This window comes from Sander lucioperca, chromosome 19 (genome assembly GCF_008315115.2).
Source record: "Sander lucioperca isolate FBNREF2018 chromosome 19, SLUC_FBN_1.2, whole genome shotgun sequence".
Taxonomy (NCBI): domain Eukaryota; kingdom Metazoa; phylum Chordata; class Actinopteri; order Perciformes; family Percidae; genus Sander; species Sander lucioperca.
In genome coordinates this window covers 19,226,813-19,244,795 of record NC_050191.1, presented here as the reverse complement: position 1 = coordinate 19,244,795, position 17,983 = coordinate 19,226,813, and the positions used below count along the sequence as shown (strand labels likewise).

Below are 17,983 nucleotides of genomic sequence, written 5' to 3'. Positions count from 1 at the left end.
TATCTGTCTCTTTCTCAATTAGAATTTTAAGCCTAATGGCAAGTATCTGGCCAAAAACATTTTGTGTGTGTGCATGTGTGATGTCCAGGACGGTGTATTCCGCATGAGCCTGAGCCCCGATGGCACCCTGCTGGCTGTCATCCACTTCTCTGGTCGCCTGTCTCTCTGGGACGTCCCCTCCCTCAAACAGAGGGCCACATGGAGCCAAGATCAACAGGTACACCTCTAAGTTGCTTGTGTTTATGTGGGTGTATGCTGAATAAACCTGTGTGCATTGCAGTTGTGTGCGCTGGTATTTTATTTGTGCATTAGATGCTTGACTGAATGTATTAATGTAATCTCTGTGTGTGTGTGTGTGTGTGTGTGTGTGTACGCCCATTAGACATTGAGTGAGGTGGTTTAAAGAGAACTTATATTTGCAGGATGTTTTGCCGATTTATGCAGCGGGTGTGTGTATGTTCTTCTTCATCGCCTGGTCTGTGCTGGAAAAACTACTGTGTGCATGCTGTAAGTGTAAACAGGGTTAGCAGATTAATTTCTCCCGCCCTCTTCTTCTCCTCTCTTCCTCTTCGGTCCCACCATCCTTCGGTGCTCCCCGCAGCCAGGATTTGAGGAGCTCAACCCAGAGTGGAAGACATCGCTGGAGAGAAGGAAGAAAATAAAAGGTACTTAGGCCCCAAGGGCTAAAGAGAGACGACTTTGTTGCTGACACAGCAGTGCACACTGGATACAATTTAATGGTCTTTGACATGTCTTATTCTCTGAATTATACAGTTATTTAGACATACATCCATATGGTGTCTGCCAAGGCCAGAAGATGTTTTCCTCCTTCACGGGGTCCATGCTTGTTTTGAGTGTGTTTCTGTGCTTGTGCAATTGTCTGTGTGTATTGCCTGTTTGTGCGGCTTTACAGTCTTTTTTTGACAGTTTTGGGCCAGTTGGGATAACCGCAATAACGGCTTGTGTAAGCAATAATCTGTGCTAGTCTTCATCTCATGCATGACAAGTGATGAATATGTCCACATAAATATGTCTTGGAGAAGGAAACCAATTCAAAAAAGTTATTGGTGATGAGAGTATATGATCCGAAAAAGTGCACAAAGCATGTTCAAGGAAAGTTTTAATACACATCTCTATCAGCTTTGGTTCCCCGTCCTCTGGTGCACATTTGTAAAACGTATCTCTCTCCATTACCTGTCCCAGATAAGGAACAGTACTACCCGCTGGTTGATGTAAGCTGGTGGAGTGACATTGTGTTGATTCTGGCTCGCTGCTCCGGCTCCGTCACCGTGTCATCCGTCAGGACACTGCGCAACCTGCTGGGGAAATCCTGCGAATGGTTCGAGCCCTCACCTCGAGTCACCGCGGCACACGACGGGGGCTTCCTCAACCTGGAGGTACAGTAAATGTCAAGATAGCTGTATGCATATGTGGTTAGGTAAACAGATAGAGGGACTTTGTAAGTCAATAGAATGGCTTGTGAGGCTCATGTAAGCATCTTTAAGTGCTACTCAAACATCATAGATCTTGGCCTTCAGTGCCTTTTAAAGGCATATTATGGAATACAATTTTCCACCCTTTTATCCATTTTCAAAACTGACAATTCTGTTCAGGGCCACACAGGGCTAGAGCTTGGCCCAGCACTAGGTGAGAAAAGGGCACTAAACATACATTTATATCCCATAAATATCCCCACTGGTCACCAGTCTATTATGGGGATGTCAGTTCTTTTGTTTTAATTATTAAAGATTTAAAATGACAATCATCTGTTAAATCAATGTGTGCATTGATTTGTGATGGATCCTTTGTACGTTTCTTAGTGTCATTGTGAGAGAGAGAGTGAGAGTGAGAGTGAGAGTGAGAGTGAGAGTGAGAGTGATAACAGCCGGCGGCCAACTTTCTGGAAAGGTTTCATCAGCCTGCTTCTGCATGGAGTGGGGGCTGGTGCCTGTGTAGCTATATCCAAAGCTGAGGGTTTGTGTTAAAATGACTTTGAGCATTGGGCTTATGCTGTGTGTACCGCCTCCACAGATGTAGAATAATGTGACCTTGTGTGTTTATGATGATTACATTTGCATCTTCCTGTGTGTGATGAATGTATTAGTGCAGCACTATGGAAGCTGCCTCAGCTCCTCATTGATTAAGGCGCTCAATGCTTTACAGGTGCTAAATGTTTCATTAACCCTGGCTGGGAGCCCCTTTGCTGGAGGCTAGCATTTTTCTCTAGTGAGCTAAAACCCAGACGGGAATCACTAAAAATATGAGGTTGTGCTGAAGCATGCAGGTGAAAAATGGGCAAAAAATATTCCCCCAACTGAAAACTAGAGGACAAGACAAGTTGAAGAAAGTACTCTGGACAGCTTGGATTTAGATTTTTTTTATTGAGCAGCCTGACCTTGCTGTTGTTTTGTTTTTTAGACCGTCTGCTGATCTGGCATGAGGGTGTTAAATTAATTGTGTTTACCAGCTTAAGCACAGCTAGATGTAAACTGTGCTGTATTGCATTCCACACTTCATTTTTCATTCATCACTCAGAAAGTCATTCTGGGCAAAGGCTGTAAATCTGACTCTTGAGTCTCAATCATCAGGAATGGCAATTCTTCTGTTTTGCAGCCCTCACTTTATGATTTGGACCAACAAGACAGATGTATTTTTATGTAATGTGACAACTGCGGCTTTATGATCACATCTAAGACTTATGTTAGCAGTATCATTCAAAGGTATGTTTAAATCACTTGTGTATTTTATGTTTCCCTTGTTCATCAAGTCCCTTGTGTACCATCATTTTTGAATTCCTCTGCTTCCATCCTTAACATTTGTCGTCTCTCAGTTAACCTCCATCACATTCGTAACGCTATATTTATAATCCACAGTGTGAGGTGAAGCTGGCTCAGAAGCGTGGGCGCCTGGAGAGCAAACTGAGCGGCGGGCCCAGTGAGGATGAGGACGGTGATGATGGCGGAGACTCTGACTCAGACGACGAGTCCTCAGCCAAAGCCCGCTACTTTGGCTACATCAAGCAGGGCCTGTATTATGTGACAGAGATGGAACGGTTCGCCCCGCCACGCAAACGCCCCCGCACCGTAATCAAGAACTACCGTCTGGTCAGCCTGAGGTCAACCACACCAGAGGAACTGTACCAGAGGAAGGTAGGCTTGTAAATCACTGGAGTATTAGTGTTCATTTTCACCTGCTGATGCTTATCCTTATCCTTACTCTCTTGAAGCACCAAACTCGTGCATCTCGTTAATAAGGGCAATAGCTTTGAATTTTGTCTCCAGAATGTGCTATACAGGTAAAAGCTTCTGTCAACATTGCTTTTTTTAATGGGAGGATCAAAACTACATTTGTAAAAAGGATGCAGATAACTTCATTGGTGTCCTACTTTTGGTTTTAAAGACATTCTTCCAAGCCTGTCTCCATGTTGTCACATTTTACATTTGAAAAATCAAATTTTGAAAGTGCTGGATCAGATAAAGGGAGAATAATGAGCCCCCTGTATAGCTGCGGTTTAACATTGGCTATTCTGTTGTTCTGTTGCATAGTTTTCTGTAAATATAGTCCAACCATTCTGATGACCACCATGATCCAGGAACTCTAAGAAATGGTTAGCACTGAAGACATTTAGACATCTGTTGCACAGCTCTAGGGACAGTGGTCGGTCGGTCGGTCGGTCGGTCAACCACTTTGGTCCAGACTGAAATATCCCTACACCTATCGGATGAATTACCATGGAATTTTGTACACACATGTCTGATCCCCATAGGATGAATCCTCATGACTTTGGTGTTCCCCTGACTTTTCCTCCAGTGCCACCATGAGGTTGACATTTGTGATTTTGAGAGAACTATTTCAACAGCTGTTGGATGGATTGTCACAAAATTTGGTCCCTGCATTCATGTTCCCCACCGAGTGAAATTGTAATCACTTTGGTGATTTATTCACTTTCCATCCAGTGCCATCATAAGGTCAGAACTTCACTTAGTCTGATACTTTGGAAATTACCAAATCCCTGCAAAAGTAATGACATTGCCTCAGTTGTGCTTGTGCTTAGCGCTATTTGGCAAATGTTACCATGCTCACATGCACACTGTGCCTATGTACAGCCTTTTGGAGCTGCTAGCAGTAGTCTTTGAGATTTGAGTGAATAGCCAGTTGGTTGGTTACTATGGTGCTTAGTGGAGAAGTCCCATCACAGTATTCATATTTCATAACATTTACATAATTTGTGTGATCAGTCTGGAAAGGTACTTTTATTTGACAGTTCAGGTCACATTTGTAGTAGGAGTACTCAGAATGAGGTAGCATATCTCATTCTGAGAGTCACAATGAAGAGTCACATTCTGCTACTGTTTACTTATTCATTGGGGCACACAACAAAATTCGTATGTGCTTAGGTGAGAAAATCTTTCGTCAGTGCTCATGCCTTCATGTTTGGATTTGAATGTTCTTTTAGCTCAGAAATCTAAACAGCAATTCCAGAGCTGACATGCAATTCTCTGCCTCACACAGTGTTATAAATTCATTTTTGCAAAGAAATGGATATTACCTATTTAATATTTCAAAGACACTCCATTCCTAATTCTACCACCCATTTTGTAAGGCTTTTATCATATGCAAAGTGATACATGAGTCACATTTGCCTCACTGCAATGCCAGTAATATTTTGTTAAGATCAATTGTCAATTCTCTTCAGTGGCGGAAATCACATTTACCATGAAAGTCTTCATTTCTTTTGGCTGCTTAATTTAGCAGCAACTGAAGGACGTCACATGAATCCGTTTGGTCACTGACTGAATTATAACAGGATGATCTACAAAATTGGTTTCTGACTAAATAAATGCTGTGCCAGCTCAGTGAAGTACTGTGGTTTTGTGGGCTTTAGCTCCAGAGTGCTGTTGAGGAGAAATGAAATGAAAACCAAGCAAGATGTTCAGTCTGCTTTAAAGCAATTTCTTAGTCCCAGGGGTTTCTCTGAAATGCTAATTGCTTCATTAGAAATATGGCTGTTGTTGCTCCTCGCTACAAATTGCAGCAGAGGCAACAACATGCTCTGTCATAAAGCACAGTATCGGCTCTCAACGGTCCCAAGTTTTAGCATGGTTCATCAGTCATTTTTATGACCCATCATCTACTTCCTTCTTCATCATTGTCATCATCATTAGAAGCCATTTGTCATTGCCATCAATCCTAACAGTGGAGAGTTACAAAGTAATATATCATTATTATCTCTTTGTAACACTTGGTACCCGCGGCACTTCCCCAGCTGGTGCTCTTCTGTTGGAATTGGGTTTTTTTTCTATTCACATGTAGGTGTAGGTGTGTGAGGGGTAGCTTTGTTCTCTGCATGTGCGTTTGTGTGTATATGTGTACATATTGTCTGTGTCAGGGCCTACATATTGCTTGTGGTATATTTGAACAGGTTGACCTTTCCACACTTCACACGCCCTCACACACAGAAATCATCAGAATGACCTGATCTCTCCTCAGAGATACACCTCAGTTTAGGTGTGTAGTCCAGTTGACTGTGAATAGACCACAACAGGTGATTTTTGGTTATTTCCTCAAGTCAGCCTCTTCATGTGTTTAGGAATTTGATGATGCGATTGGTGGCTTAACCCTGCCTGAGTGAGTAGCACACTGGCAAGGCTGCTAACAGTTTTATTAGCTGAATCCAGTGGGAGAAGCAAGCAGTTTTTGATGTCCTCCTATGTGAAGTTTTACTGTGTGGGGTTCGTATTGCCCTCAAGGAACCACAGTCTGGCTAATGTGTTGCTTTGTACTCCTACACACAGAAAGAGATGGATACTCTGTGTGTGTGTGTGTGTGTGTGTGTGTGTGTGTGTGCTTGGTACCTTCACACACACTGAGTGGGCCTGCATAGACTGAGGTGTCATGCTGTTGTTGGATCAAATGATTTTTCGAGACATTTATATGACACAAAACTTCTTTTAGCATCACTATGTGTTAACATCTAAGCACATTGGGCCAGTAGTAGTAGTAGTAGTAGTAGTAGTTTTGAGTTAAATGCTAACATTAGCAAGCTAACATGCTCACATTGACTATGCTAACATTTTGAGGTTAAGCCTGTTCTCCTCAATACATCCATGTGCTAGGCAGGTGTTATGTTAATAATGTTCAAATTTGAAATTGTCCACTACTTTGGTTTACAACCAAATACCTGCACAATTAATACATTTACTACCAGCCTCAGCATGCCAAGTAGCATATTTTAGCATGATAACACGCTAAAGTAAGATGATGAACAGGATAAACATACCTGCTAAAAATCTGCATGTTAGTTCATTCGGAGCATGTTAGCATGCTGCTAAATACAGCTGCTAGCGTGGCTGTAGACCACGCTGTGTGTTGTTATTTTAGTGAGCTAGCACTAACACTGTGTGTGATATTAAGTCCCAATATGTGGCTCTGGATTCCTCCTTTGGTTTTTTTCTCTGTCCGTCCTTTTGATTTTCTTTCTTTAAATATCTCCAAATATTCCATTCCCCTTCAGCCATTCTCCTTATCCCTCCGTAGCAGACCCAATCCAGACTCTGTCGCATTGCACATTGCTACACAGATTGAAATCTGCATATTAGAGCTGTTCCCATTTAGTCTTTAAGTATTAAGAGTGTGTACTCAGGATTTTGGAAGTGCAATAGTAGCTTGTGCACAGGTTTATTCAAAACCTTGGCTTATTTGTCCTTGAGTGTGATGAAAAATTGGGCCATGGACTTTTCTCCTGTCTGTGTTTTTTTTGCCAACATATTTACTTTATACACTGTGTGGTTTCATGTGCAGTTCTGTTTATTGTGCTATGAATTGTTTTACTGTGATGGAAATTTTTATTCTTGAATCAGAAAATGAACAGTGTTCTTTAATTAGTGTTATGTCTGCTCAAATCCTGGATAAGCTTCTCATCTCATTTCTTTCACTTCACAAACTGAATCCATTCCTTTGCTCGTCTTTTCTGATCATTTACATTTGAGTTAGTGCTGTCTGTTTCACAGTGTGAAGAAGACATGTGTATATATATATATATATATATTAATCATGATCTCATAAATAGTTTGTCGTGTGCATTTTTTGTTCATGCCACAGATTGACAATGAGGAATACGGTGAAGCCCTGTCTCTTGCCCAAGCATATAATCTGGATTCTGACCTGGTCTACCAGAGACAGTGGAGGAAGAGTACTGTCAGCATTGCCTCAATACAAGATTATCTGGTAAGAGATAGAAGAAATAAGAGAGATAGATGTCCAGAAAGAGAGAAGAAGAATTGTATCAGATTTTTGGTGTTTATAACAGTATATGTCTGGTAAGAAATATACAGTATGTGTGTGTTGGCGAGTAGGGGTACAGCACACGCTTAAGTGCAGCACAGCCCCCTTACTCTATTTCATGCATCATTTTTACCAATTTGTTGCAAATTTTCACATCCTTCCATCATAATTCTGTATCACTTTTTATAACTTCATTTCTTCTCAACTCATTTCCCCTCCTTCCCACCCAGAGCAAGATCTGCAAGCGCTCATGGGTGCTGCACGAGTGTGTGGAGCGGGTCCCGGAGAACGTTGACGCGGCTAAGGAGCTGCTGCAGTACGGCCTGAAGGGAACTGACCTCGAGGCCCTCATAGCCATAGGAAACAGGGAAGACGGGGGCAGGTAGGGCAACTCTCCAACACATGAACACACACCAATGCCAATCCTTGAACACAAATAGGAATGTCAGTCGCTATTTGTTTCTTCTTCCCTTCGTCAACCTTGACCTCATTCTGCCTGCCTTATTTTGTTTATCCGTATTTACCTTTTAGCTACAGTTAGTGTCATTTCCTTGCCATCTTCCAGGTTCATCATGCCAGGCGACGTTGACCTCGACGACCTTCCCTACGAAGACATCCTGTCAGGCGATGAGGAGCTGGATATGAAGAAGGAGAGGGAGCAAAGGAAGAGACGGGAGCTGTTGGCCAGGGTCGACTTCAGCAGGTACAGTCTTTTTTTTTTATTTTTTTTTTTTTATTGATGCTTAAAGACACAAATACACAAAACATCATACACTGTCATGGTATGACAATACAGTTTTTCATACAAAAACAAGACATACAACAAAAAACAAATCACATACAAAACAAAATAAAACAAAGAGGAAAACTGTTCAGGATTTCCAGAATGTGTAGAGGAGACACAGACGCTGATCATTTTTTTGGTTATTTTTAATTATATGAAGTGATTTAAGGAGCAAATCTATTTCTAACTTAAATACCTGGAAGGAAGGCTGTGCCTTTTGCCATTTCTTTTTATGAATAAAAAACTTAGCTTGCAAAACAAAAAAGTTCATTACGTATTCCAAAGTGTTATTATCAGGATTATCATAATAAAAAAGAAAATCTTTTTAGAGAGTAAGGTGGATAAAAAGGTGACTGTTTAAGTCACTGAGAAATGTTTTAGTTTTCTCACATTCACAAAATATTTGTGATAGTGTTTCATCCACATCACCACAGAAGGAACAAGCACTACTTATGTCTGCATATTTGGCTAAAGTAACAATCACGGGGTATATTTTATGAAGAATTTTTAATTGAACCGCCTTCACTTTATTTGTAATGCAATAATTACTAGGTAACAACCAAGCTCTTTTCCAGTTGATATCAGGAATTAAAGATGCCCAGTAGAATTTCGTTCGAATAATGTTTATTATCATATTTTTTGTCTACCACATCAATCCCATTCAAAATGAACTTATGTTGTGTTACATTGTCCAAACCAAAAGACAGGTGACTTTTCATGAGATGGATTAAAACCCCTTAGGGATAGCTTTAATCAGTGTGTTAAATTCCCTAAATGGGACTGGGAAGCCATGACGTGATAACAAATGTCATATGTTAAAATAGCGCCAGAACTATCAAATAAAGAAATAATATTATGGATGCCACATTCAAACCATCTAGAGAAAAAACAGGGATTTGTTTTCAACTGTAATATCTGCATTGTTCCAAATAAGTGTTTTATGAGGTGAGAAGTTGTGAATAAAACACCGTTTCCAAGCCAGAAGACACTGTACACAAACAGTCAGACTGTTGGTTAGTCAGCTCAGTTATTCAGTCAGACAGCAGATGAAGACAGAACGTTGCAGCAGGCAGAAACGCTGCCAATGCTCTGAATTTACAGAGACTAGAGCATTTTATTTGAACAAAATCACCGAGGCTGGCTAGTGGTTACAGAGACTATCTTTCAGCTGGAGGACCCAAGCCTGGTTGGTTGGTTGATAGATAGATTAGATAGATTAGATAGATAGATAGATAGATAGATAGATAGATAGAAAAATGGGAAATAATGGTGTTGCAGCAGCAAAATATCAGACACACAGCATTAATAGTAATAGGAAACAGTATACATAAAATAATAATAGAATACTACACGAGCACGTGGTTGGCGAGCATCTGCCTGGCTGAAGTATCGTTGTGCAAGTTACCAAAGCCCTTATCTCATGCTTATAATCCTTTTCCATTGTGGTACATAGTGTGTGGTCGGTCGGATTATTGGTTGGCCTGTTGCGCCACCATGAGGTTGACATTTGTGGTTCCAAGTGAAATATCTTGACAACTAATTCAACAGATTGCCCTGAAATTTGCTACAGTATTCAATAGGAGTGGGGGAAAAAAAAATTTTTTTTTGGCGACGATTTTTTAAATCAATTATTTACCCCAGAATCAATATATTAATATATATTTTTTACCAATTATCCACCTAAATATTTTCTGTTACTATCTGTCTGTCTATACTTTACTGCTGACAGCAACTACATCATCATCGTTTCCAGCAAAACAGACCGAAAGCAGAAAATGCAGAAAAGACATTTTATGTACTTTACAAATGAAATGGATGTCAGACTCTAGAAGTGTATTATTCAACTTTTGTTTTTGTTAAAAAAGGAAAAGAAAATACTCAATACTACCGAATTGCAATACAAATCAAGTTGGCACCCATGTATCATGAAAAAATCAAACTGGGACAAAAGCATATTGTTCTAGTCCTAGTATTCTAGGTCCCTAGTGGATACATAACTTTAGTGATCCTTTGACATTTTCTTCAGTGCAACCAGCAGGACACATTTTTTAACCCTTCTTCAGTGAAGTATGCCAACATACACTTGATGGATTGGCAACAACATTTTGTGCAGATAATCATGCTTGCCAGATGATGACTTTGGTGATCTCCTGATTTTTTTCCGAGTGCAGCCAGCATGGTTGACATTTTTGTCTTAGAGTGAAATGTCTAGACAACTATGGGATGGATCGCCATGAGCTGGTACAGACATTCATGGTCCCCAGAGAATGATTTGAAATATTTTCATCTAGCTTCATTATCCGGTCGAAATTTCTATTTGTTTAATAATACTTTGGTTTGTGACCAAATACCTGCAAAGCTAAAAATATTCCCATCAGCCTCAGCTGTACTGTGTTTAGTGCTAATTAGCAAATGTTAGCATGCTAACACTTTAAATTTAACATGTTGTACACGATAAACATTACACCTGCTAAACATCGGCATGCTCGCAATGTCATTGTGAGCATGTCAGCACTCAGACTCAGTCTTGTCACTAAATTGTTGCAAGCCTTTATTTTTCACTAAACTCTTTAAGACTGCACCACCAGAATTCAACACCAGTTTCTGACTCTCAGTAGCAGTTGTTAAGTGGGTGGTAAAATCCCACAAAGGGAAACCAAGTCTATATCTTTTTTTTTTTTTTTTTTTTTTTTTTTTTAAAGATTATTTTTTTGGGCATTTTAGGCCTTTATTTGACAGGACAGATAAAGACATAAAAGGAGAGAGAGGGGTTGACATGCAGCAAAGGGCCGCAGGTCGGAGTCGAACCCTGCACCGCTGCGTCAAGGAGTAAACCTCTATATACGTGCGCCCGCTCTACCAACTGAGCTATCTGGGCGCACACCAAGTCTATATCCTTGACGTTCCACTTCCGCGACTGCTTCGGTGCCGCAGGAAATTCCGCCGGATGCATGTATTTTCGCCGATTTCCGTTTCCTTCCGCTTTCTTTGTGTTGGAATTTTAAACTCCAGTGGATTTATGAGGACTATTGTTAACTGCTCCTCAGATCTCTGCAGGGTAAATCCAGACAGCTAGCTAGACTATCTGTCCAATCTGAGTTTTCTCTCACAAGACTATTTTACAGGGGCTCTGTGCAGAGCTTAGCACAGCCCGTGACGATTGTGAACGGTTTAAAGAAATGACAATAAACTAGAGCACGTTTTTCTCCCATCCCGGAATGCTGTGTGGAGTTAGTCAGAACCTCTTCTGCTCCGCAGGGTGTAGATGGTCTGGCAAAGCGAGACTAAGGGAAACCTGACGCTGACCGGTGTGAGTCGCCCAGTCAGCAGGTTGTTGCCTATTGTTTAAAGAGCTTAAATTAAGTCATTATTATTTACGGTATAAAGTGTAATGACAGGGGTAGCAACGGCACTTCGACTTGTGTAAAAATAATAAAAAGGAGAGATTGTGGTGACGGTATTTAAGGGGTAGACAAGGTAACAATGAAGAAATGGGAGAGGGCCTCCAAATTTAACACCTATTGTTTGATTAGGTCGCACACCGGAGAGAAGGGATCATAAAGGCAGGGACATTAATGAGGATGAGGGAGCGAGAGGGAGAGAGCGTTGGTGGAGATTAGTGGGTAATCTGCTGGAGGTAATTTATGCCTTTGTTGTTGAGTGCCCAGGGAAAGACTAATGAAAAACCCTTTAGTGATCACTAATCACCTCTCTCTCTCTCTCTCACTCACACACACACACACACAAACACACACACACACACACACACACACACACACACACATGCCCATGTATCATGAAACACTCTTAAGCTTAATATGAGCCCATACACTTGTTACACACATCTGATAAAATTAAAACACAAGATAATACACTGAAATAAATGATGCACAATTAAAATGCATACCCACACTGCGTTTATGCAAGAAAGCCTTGTGCAAACAGGTATTTCAAGCTTCAGTTGCTGTCTCTGTTGTTCTCCTCACCTCAGATACTTAACCAGTGAGGCTCGGGTCTGCATTTGAATTAGAAGGGGCAGAAACACTGTAATGTCTCCCCCAAAGCTTGTTTAATTTTTTTTGTCCCTTCGCCCTTTTTTTGCCTTATAAAACTGTTTAGCTTTATTGCGGACCTTTATTCCATGTCAGATAAAGAAAAGATAGAGGATGAGAAAGAGATAGAAGGGACTTAATAAAACGAGAATTTACTAACATTAAAAAAAACATTACATTAAATCACTAGTGAATTACCTTCTTTAAATCTGCCGATTTCATAGTGTCTGCCAGGCAGCTCGACGTTTGTCATATATATATATATATATATATATATATATATATATATACTGTGTGTGTGTGTGTGTTTGGGTGCAGCGAAGCCCCTCAATAATGGATCTGCCCATGTTGCCTTGAGGCCTGCGGCCAATGTCTGAGACAGAAAATAATTCTCTTAATTTCTTTTTAACTACACCACCATTACAGAAATGGCTTGGTATCGATCACAGATGCTGTGTGTGTTTTGTTTGTGTGTGTGTGAGATGCTCTTGTGTGTAGATAAGGACTGTATTTAACTACTGACTGTCACACCGAGTGCATCTTTTGTCCCTCTGCGTGTTTTGTGTGTGTGTCTGTGTGTCTGTGTGTGCGTGTTTGAAAGACTATCACCAGTTGGTACAATGAAATAACGTGTGACTATTCTTAACTCTTGGGTTGAAAAGAGAAAAAAAAGGCAGTTCTTGTCACATTTTCAATAATCTGAGATAAACCAACGTGATCAATTTTTGCTGTCATATATAAGAAGCTGAAAGATGTTCATTTCCCTCTCAGCAAACACACGTTCGTTTAAATGAATCAATAAAATTTCTTCAGCCTCTCTTGTTACTACCAGCATTATCCCTATAGGCAATGTGTTGTACTTGCACTGCATTCAGTTATCCCGAGATGTAACATCATATAAAATACAGACTTCCTCAGGACTTGGTTATTGCCAATGTATGCATGCAGACAGTTTTATCCTTTAGCCTCCTTATTGAGAGAGAGAGAGAGAGAGAGAGAGAGAGAGAGAGAGAGAGAGAGAGAGAGAGAGAGAGAGAGAGAGAGAGAGAGAGAGAGAGAGAGAGAGAGAGAGAGAGAGAGAGAGAGAGAGAGAGAGAGAGAGAGAGAGAGAGAGAGAGAGAGATGCAGCTGCCGGTGTTTATGTTCTTATCTGATCAGATTCAGACCTCAATCAGAAGTCTCATTTTCTCATCTGCTCCAGCATTGGTCGTGTGTGTTTGTGTCTCTGTGTGTGTGCATAGACAACTGTTTATGATTTTACTGTGGCATCTGTGGGCATGTGAAGACTCAAGCAGAAAGGCTTTTGTCCAATTTTGTCCCTCACACTGCCTGCTAATCGCTTTTATCACACACCACGTTTGTGTGTGTGTGTGTGTGTGTGGGCCTGTTTATGCGGTTCAATCTCTGTCCAGTACAGTCATATTCAGGGTGTTTGTACAGAGATGGAGGAGCAATGCCATCTGTTTGTAATAACCTGCAGTCCTGATAGCTTCAAAATATAAGACACACACACACACACACACACACACACACACACACACACACACACACACACACACACACCTCGAAGCGATCAGGGTCTGGTCACTTCACATTAGACAGCATGTGCAATGGTGTGTAACAGTCTAAAGCACAGTTTAGGTTGTGCACATTACATTTTTAAACCTCAGAGCCCTTAATCTCCATTCAGATGTGTTGCAGTGTTTTTGTTCACTCCTGGTCCTCTCTTTACAAGTTTTTTCCCTTCACTCACTGTTTATTGTAAGGGCAAATCAGGGAACTAATATAAACCTTTGCAAAGATGCAGGCACCATGTTACCCTTTTGGTGTACAGCCAGGTTCCCCATTTGCATGTGTAACCATGTACTGCGCTCTGTTTGTACTGTACGTCCGTGGAATTCAGCAGCGGGATTAGCAATTGTGGACCTGGGTTGAACATTAACACAATGCCACGCTGGTGTATGTTTATAAAAGTTTAAGACCTTTAATCAATGGCTGATGTTAAATCCCTAGCAGGTAATTGGGATTGGAATGCCATATAATTAGTCACAAAACAAAGCATCGTTCTAATTGAAATTCTGAGCTGCTGGTGGCATTACAGGAACGGTCAGAGGATCACCAAAGTCGTTAGGATACATCGTCTGGCTAGCATGGCACTTTTACAGATTTTACAGTTGATTTAATAAACAGTTTTGCAGTAAGTTAAGAGGTTTATCAAACCTTGAGAATGAGAGATGTCCTGTCACCATGTTCTCTTCTTTTGAGGCCATTTTGTTGACATTGGAATTCCTGATTGAGCTATCATTCAAAACCAGAGAGGACAACAGACGGGGTAAAATAGTTTTCTGACATCTCCTCTCATATCGTCTCCTTCTCTCGCTATCCCTCCTCTATCTCCACTTTTTAAACATATGCTCTGAAGAGGCAGAGCAAAGCAATAATTACCACTAGTACGAGTGCTAAGCTGCCAGTCTTTGATGTGCCAGAGAGTGTGTTGAGCCAGTGTTAATCTCTGTTAGTCTGTGTAGAGGAACCCTGTTAAAGCTTGATAGCGCACTCTGTAATGAGGGATTAGGGATTAAGACGGCGGTGGAGAGGTCAGCTCTCCTGGGGTCACACTGCGGTTGATCCAGGCCAAGTTTTTAGGGAGCTTTGGGCACGGCTTCACCTGGTCAGATCATTTACTTCCTTGTGGATTGTACGTAGAGGGTGTGTGAATATGTGGTGGAAAATGTTTTATTTTACTCTGAGTATGTGTGAACTGAGGGGACGTACCCGACCACTCGCAGTAGTTTCCAGCGTTGTGGTTCCTTTCCCTTGGGCATACCTTTGGTGATTGAATTGTAGGTAGATCCTATATAACCTAGCGCCTTGGTGTTTTGTCGTCATCCAATTTATTTATGGTCGTGATTAAATGACATTGAAAATAGATTTGATTCTCACAGGGCAATCACTTACCTCATTGACAACTAGCATCCCATACATAACAACCAAAGGGTTCTTGTGGTCATAAGGAGTTGATTTGTTGCCCTTAGAAAATGATTAGGTCTAGAGGGCACTATGTGGTATTATAGTCACCAGTCCCAAGCATTGTTATATACGGTAGGTCCCTGTGGGTATACTGTCTAGGGTCAATTTACAGTTAATTCAAAGCTGTGTGTGTGTGTGTGTGTGTGTGTGTGTGTGTGTGTGTGTGTGTGTGTGTGTGTGTGTGTGTGTGTAACAATAATCAGATTGTGTATTTTGAGTTTTCAAGGTGGCATTTAAGATGTTAATTGTGATTTTTGAAGTGATTGTGCAGGCATGCTGTTGATTTATGTGTATATGTGTATGCTTAGGTTGACGCTGGAGCAGAAGGAGCTGTGTCGGAGCCGACTGAAACTACTCTCCTACCTGGACCGACTGGAAACATACGAGGTAACAACCGTCACCCACCATGTGTCGGGTACTCTGGGAAATAGTTAATGAGTAGTTATTACACAGCCTGAAGTCATACTGAGAAAATGTAGTATAATAGTTAAAAAGACTTACTTGAGGCTGCAACTAACGATTATTTTTATTATCGATTCATCTTCCGATATTCATCTTAATTAACCGTTTGTCTATGAAATGTCAGCAAATAGTGAAAAGGCCCACCACAGTCTCCAAGAACCCGAACAACAGACCGGAACTCAAAGTTTTGCACTTAACTATCATAGAAGACCACATTTACTGCAAAATATTCACATTTGAGAAAAAGAAGATGGTACCGTTTTGCTTAAAAAAATGAATCAAACAACTAATCTATGATCAAAATTGCTTTTATTGCCAATTGACTGTTCGATTAACTACTACTTGTTTCAGCTCTAGATTTAATAATAAATATGAACCATCAAATTGACAAGTGTAAAAGTCTGCTACTGTCACTTAACTGTGAAATGAGGGGTTCAGAGAGGTTACTTTAATAACACCCTGACTACACTGCAGCAGCCGCTTCAGTCCTCTGTCAGTGTCTGCACTGGACCCATTCAGCCACAACTTCACTGCAGTTACGTGTGTAAAAGGGAAGAAACATCTTTTGGGTCATGGTTATGCGCACAAAGAAGAAGTTGTTACGGCCTGTGTAGACACCTTAGATGAATAAAATGAAAGCATATCCATGAGTGAGATGGATGACTGAAACGCCTCTTGTGTGAACACAGTGTTAGACCAAAAAGAAATAGTCAAAAAAAAAAAAAATCGTGTGTTGATTGGTCCAGCTTAGAGCCAGTCTGGAGTCTGAATGGATGTTTTCCGGACTAATGTCTCATTATGAAAACTGATCTCACAACATTAAGGCTTGTTTCTGTGAGACTATATGGAAAGGAGACTGTTTGAAGTACTATTAACTACTATTAAGTTTGAGGGTCACCAAAGGAGAATATTATGTGTTTATTTTTATGTTTCATTTAAGTTAATGTTTTTGTTAAACATTTTTCATTGCTTAGTTGTTTTCCAATTTGAATCATAATGCTTTTCTATATATATATATATATATATATATATATATATATATATATATATAGAAAAGAAGATATCTACATGAGAGGCATTTTAAGTATTTAAATAAAAGAATGAAGGGTTTGGCAACTAGCAAGCTGAGAGACAAATTTGATATAACAAAAATATGGGTTTCCTCTAATACTAATAGGCCTACAGTATATTATAAGCATCAGTGCAGCATAGATAGATACACACTTAAAGTGGAACTTTGACACTTGCAACCACTTTAACACCGGAACACTGGATCTCCGATGAATAATGTTAACACGCACGCCCTATTCATCCACAATAAATCACAGACGAACATGGCCATACTTTCTCCCGTGCAGGGGAGGAAAGATGAGATTTCACCCTGCTACATATTCAACTCAGTCAGAATGATGCCTCTCTCTTTATTCGGACATTGTCATGGTAACTGCAGCCCTCGTCAGATTCCTTTTGCCCCAATCCATTTTCTCTGGCTGTCTATGAATATGATATTAGGGTTTTTATCATCCCGTCTTGGGCTGACTCTGTCTGCATAGAGCCCATTCAAAGGCTATCCATCAGACACAGACTCTCACACACATCTACACATACACACACACGCACACACACACACACACACACACCGCACACGCACCCTTGCATAGAGGATGCTGCAGAGATTTTCTACACACAGACACACATAAGTCCCTCTAAGCCACTTGCGCACACTTACACACTCTCGTACCTTCCTTAGATTGTTCCAACAAAAATGACAAGACAGATGCATGTTAGAAAGTTAAATAGCATCTCTGTTGACTTTGTCTTTGTGCATTCATCTGCAGTCACATCCTTTACGCACTCTTTTCCCTCTCGTCTTTAGTTTGACTTTTTACACACTCACACTATTTTCTCTGGAAAGATAACCCTCTGCTTCACAAATGTCTCTTTATGAACAACAGTTGTATCTCTCATTTCTTCTGGTCTCCCCCCTGCCCCCTCTCTCTTTCTCTTGATTTACACTCTCCAGGAGATACTTGGTGGGCCTCACGCAGCAGAGCAGAAATATGATGCAGAGTTCTTCAAGAAGTTCCGCAGTCAAAATATCCTTTTGTCAGCAAGAAACTACGCCAGGGTAACATCAGCCTCTTGTTTTGTTCAAAGTGTCTTGCTAGTGATCTCACTTAATTTGGTTGTCTTAGCTGTCGGCATCTCCATTTGGCACTAATGTGATATACGCTCGCAAAACGAATGCAGTCTAATGCAACAGTCCAGCAATCCAATATTCACAAAGGTAGGATTTATTGCTAGGGGTAACTAATAAACTGGCAACTGTGTGTGTTTCTTTGTGTTTCCTACAAAAGGGTTTTAGACCTAT

At 40.7% G+C, this 17,983-nt stretch overlaps 1 protein-coding gene across 2 annotated transcripts in view; it reads left to right on the top strand.

The window, feature by feature from the left end:
• nbas (NBAS subunit of NRZ tethering complex) overlaps positions 1-17,983 on the top strand; it is a 157,978-nt gene that overhangs the window by 17,422 nt on the left and 122,573 nt on the right. For both annotated transcript variants that reach the window (XM_031321691.2, XM_031321689.2), the window contains exons 12-20: positions 89-217; positions 602-665; positions 1,204-1,397; positions 2,874-3,149; positions 7,102-7,227; positions 7,515-7,666; positions 7,850-7,987; positions 15,459-15,537; positions 17,636-17,740. In XM_031321691.2, coding sequence (XP_031177551.1) covers positions 89-217; positions 602-665; positions 1,204-1,397; positions 2,874-3,149; positions 7,102-7,227; positions 7,515-7,666; positions 7,850-7,987; positions 15,459-15,537; positions 17,636-17,740 — 1,263 coding nt within the window. The remainder of the gene's footprint in view (positions 1-88; positions 218-601; positions 666-1,203; positions 1,398-2,873; positions 3,150-7,101; positions 7,228-7,514; positions 7,667-7,849; positions 7,988-15,458; positions 15,538-17,635; positions 17,741-17,983) is intronic.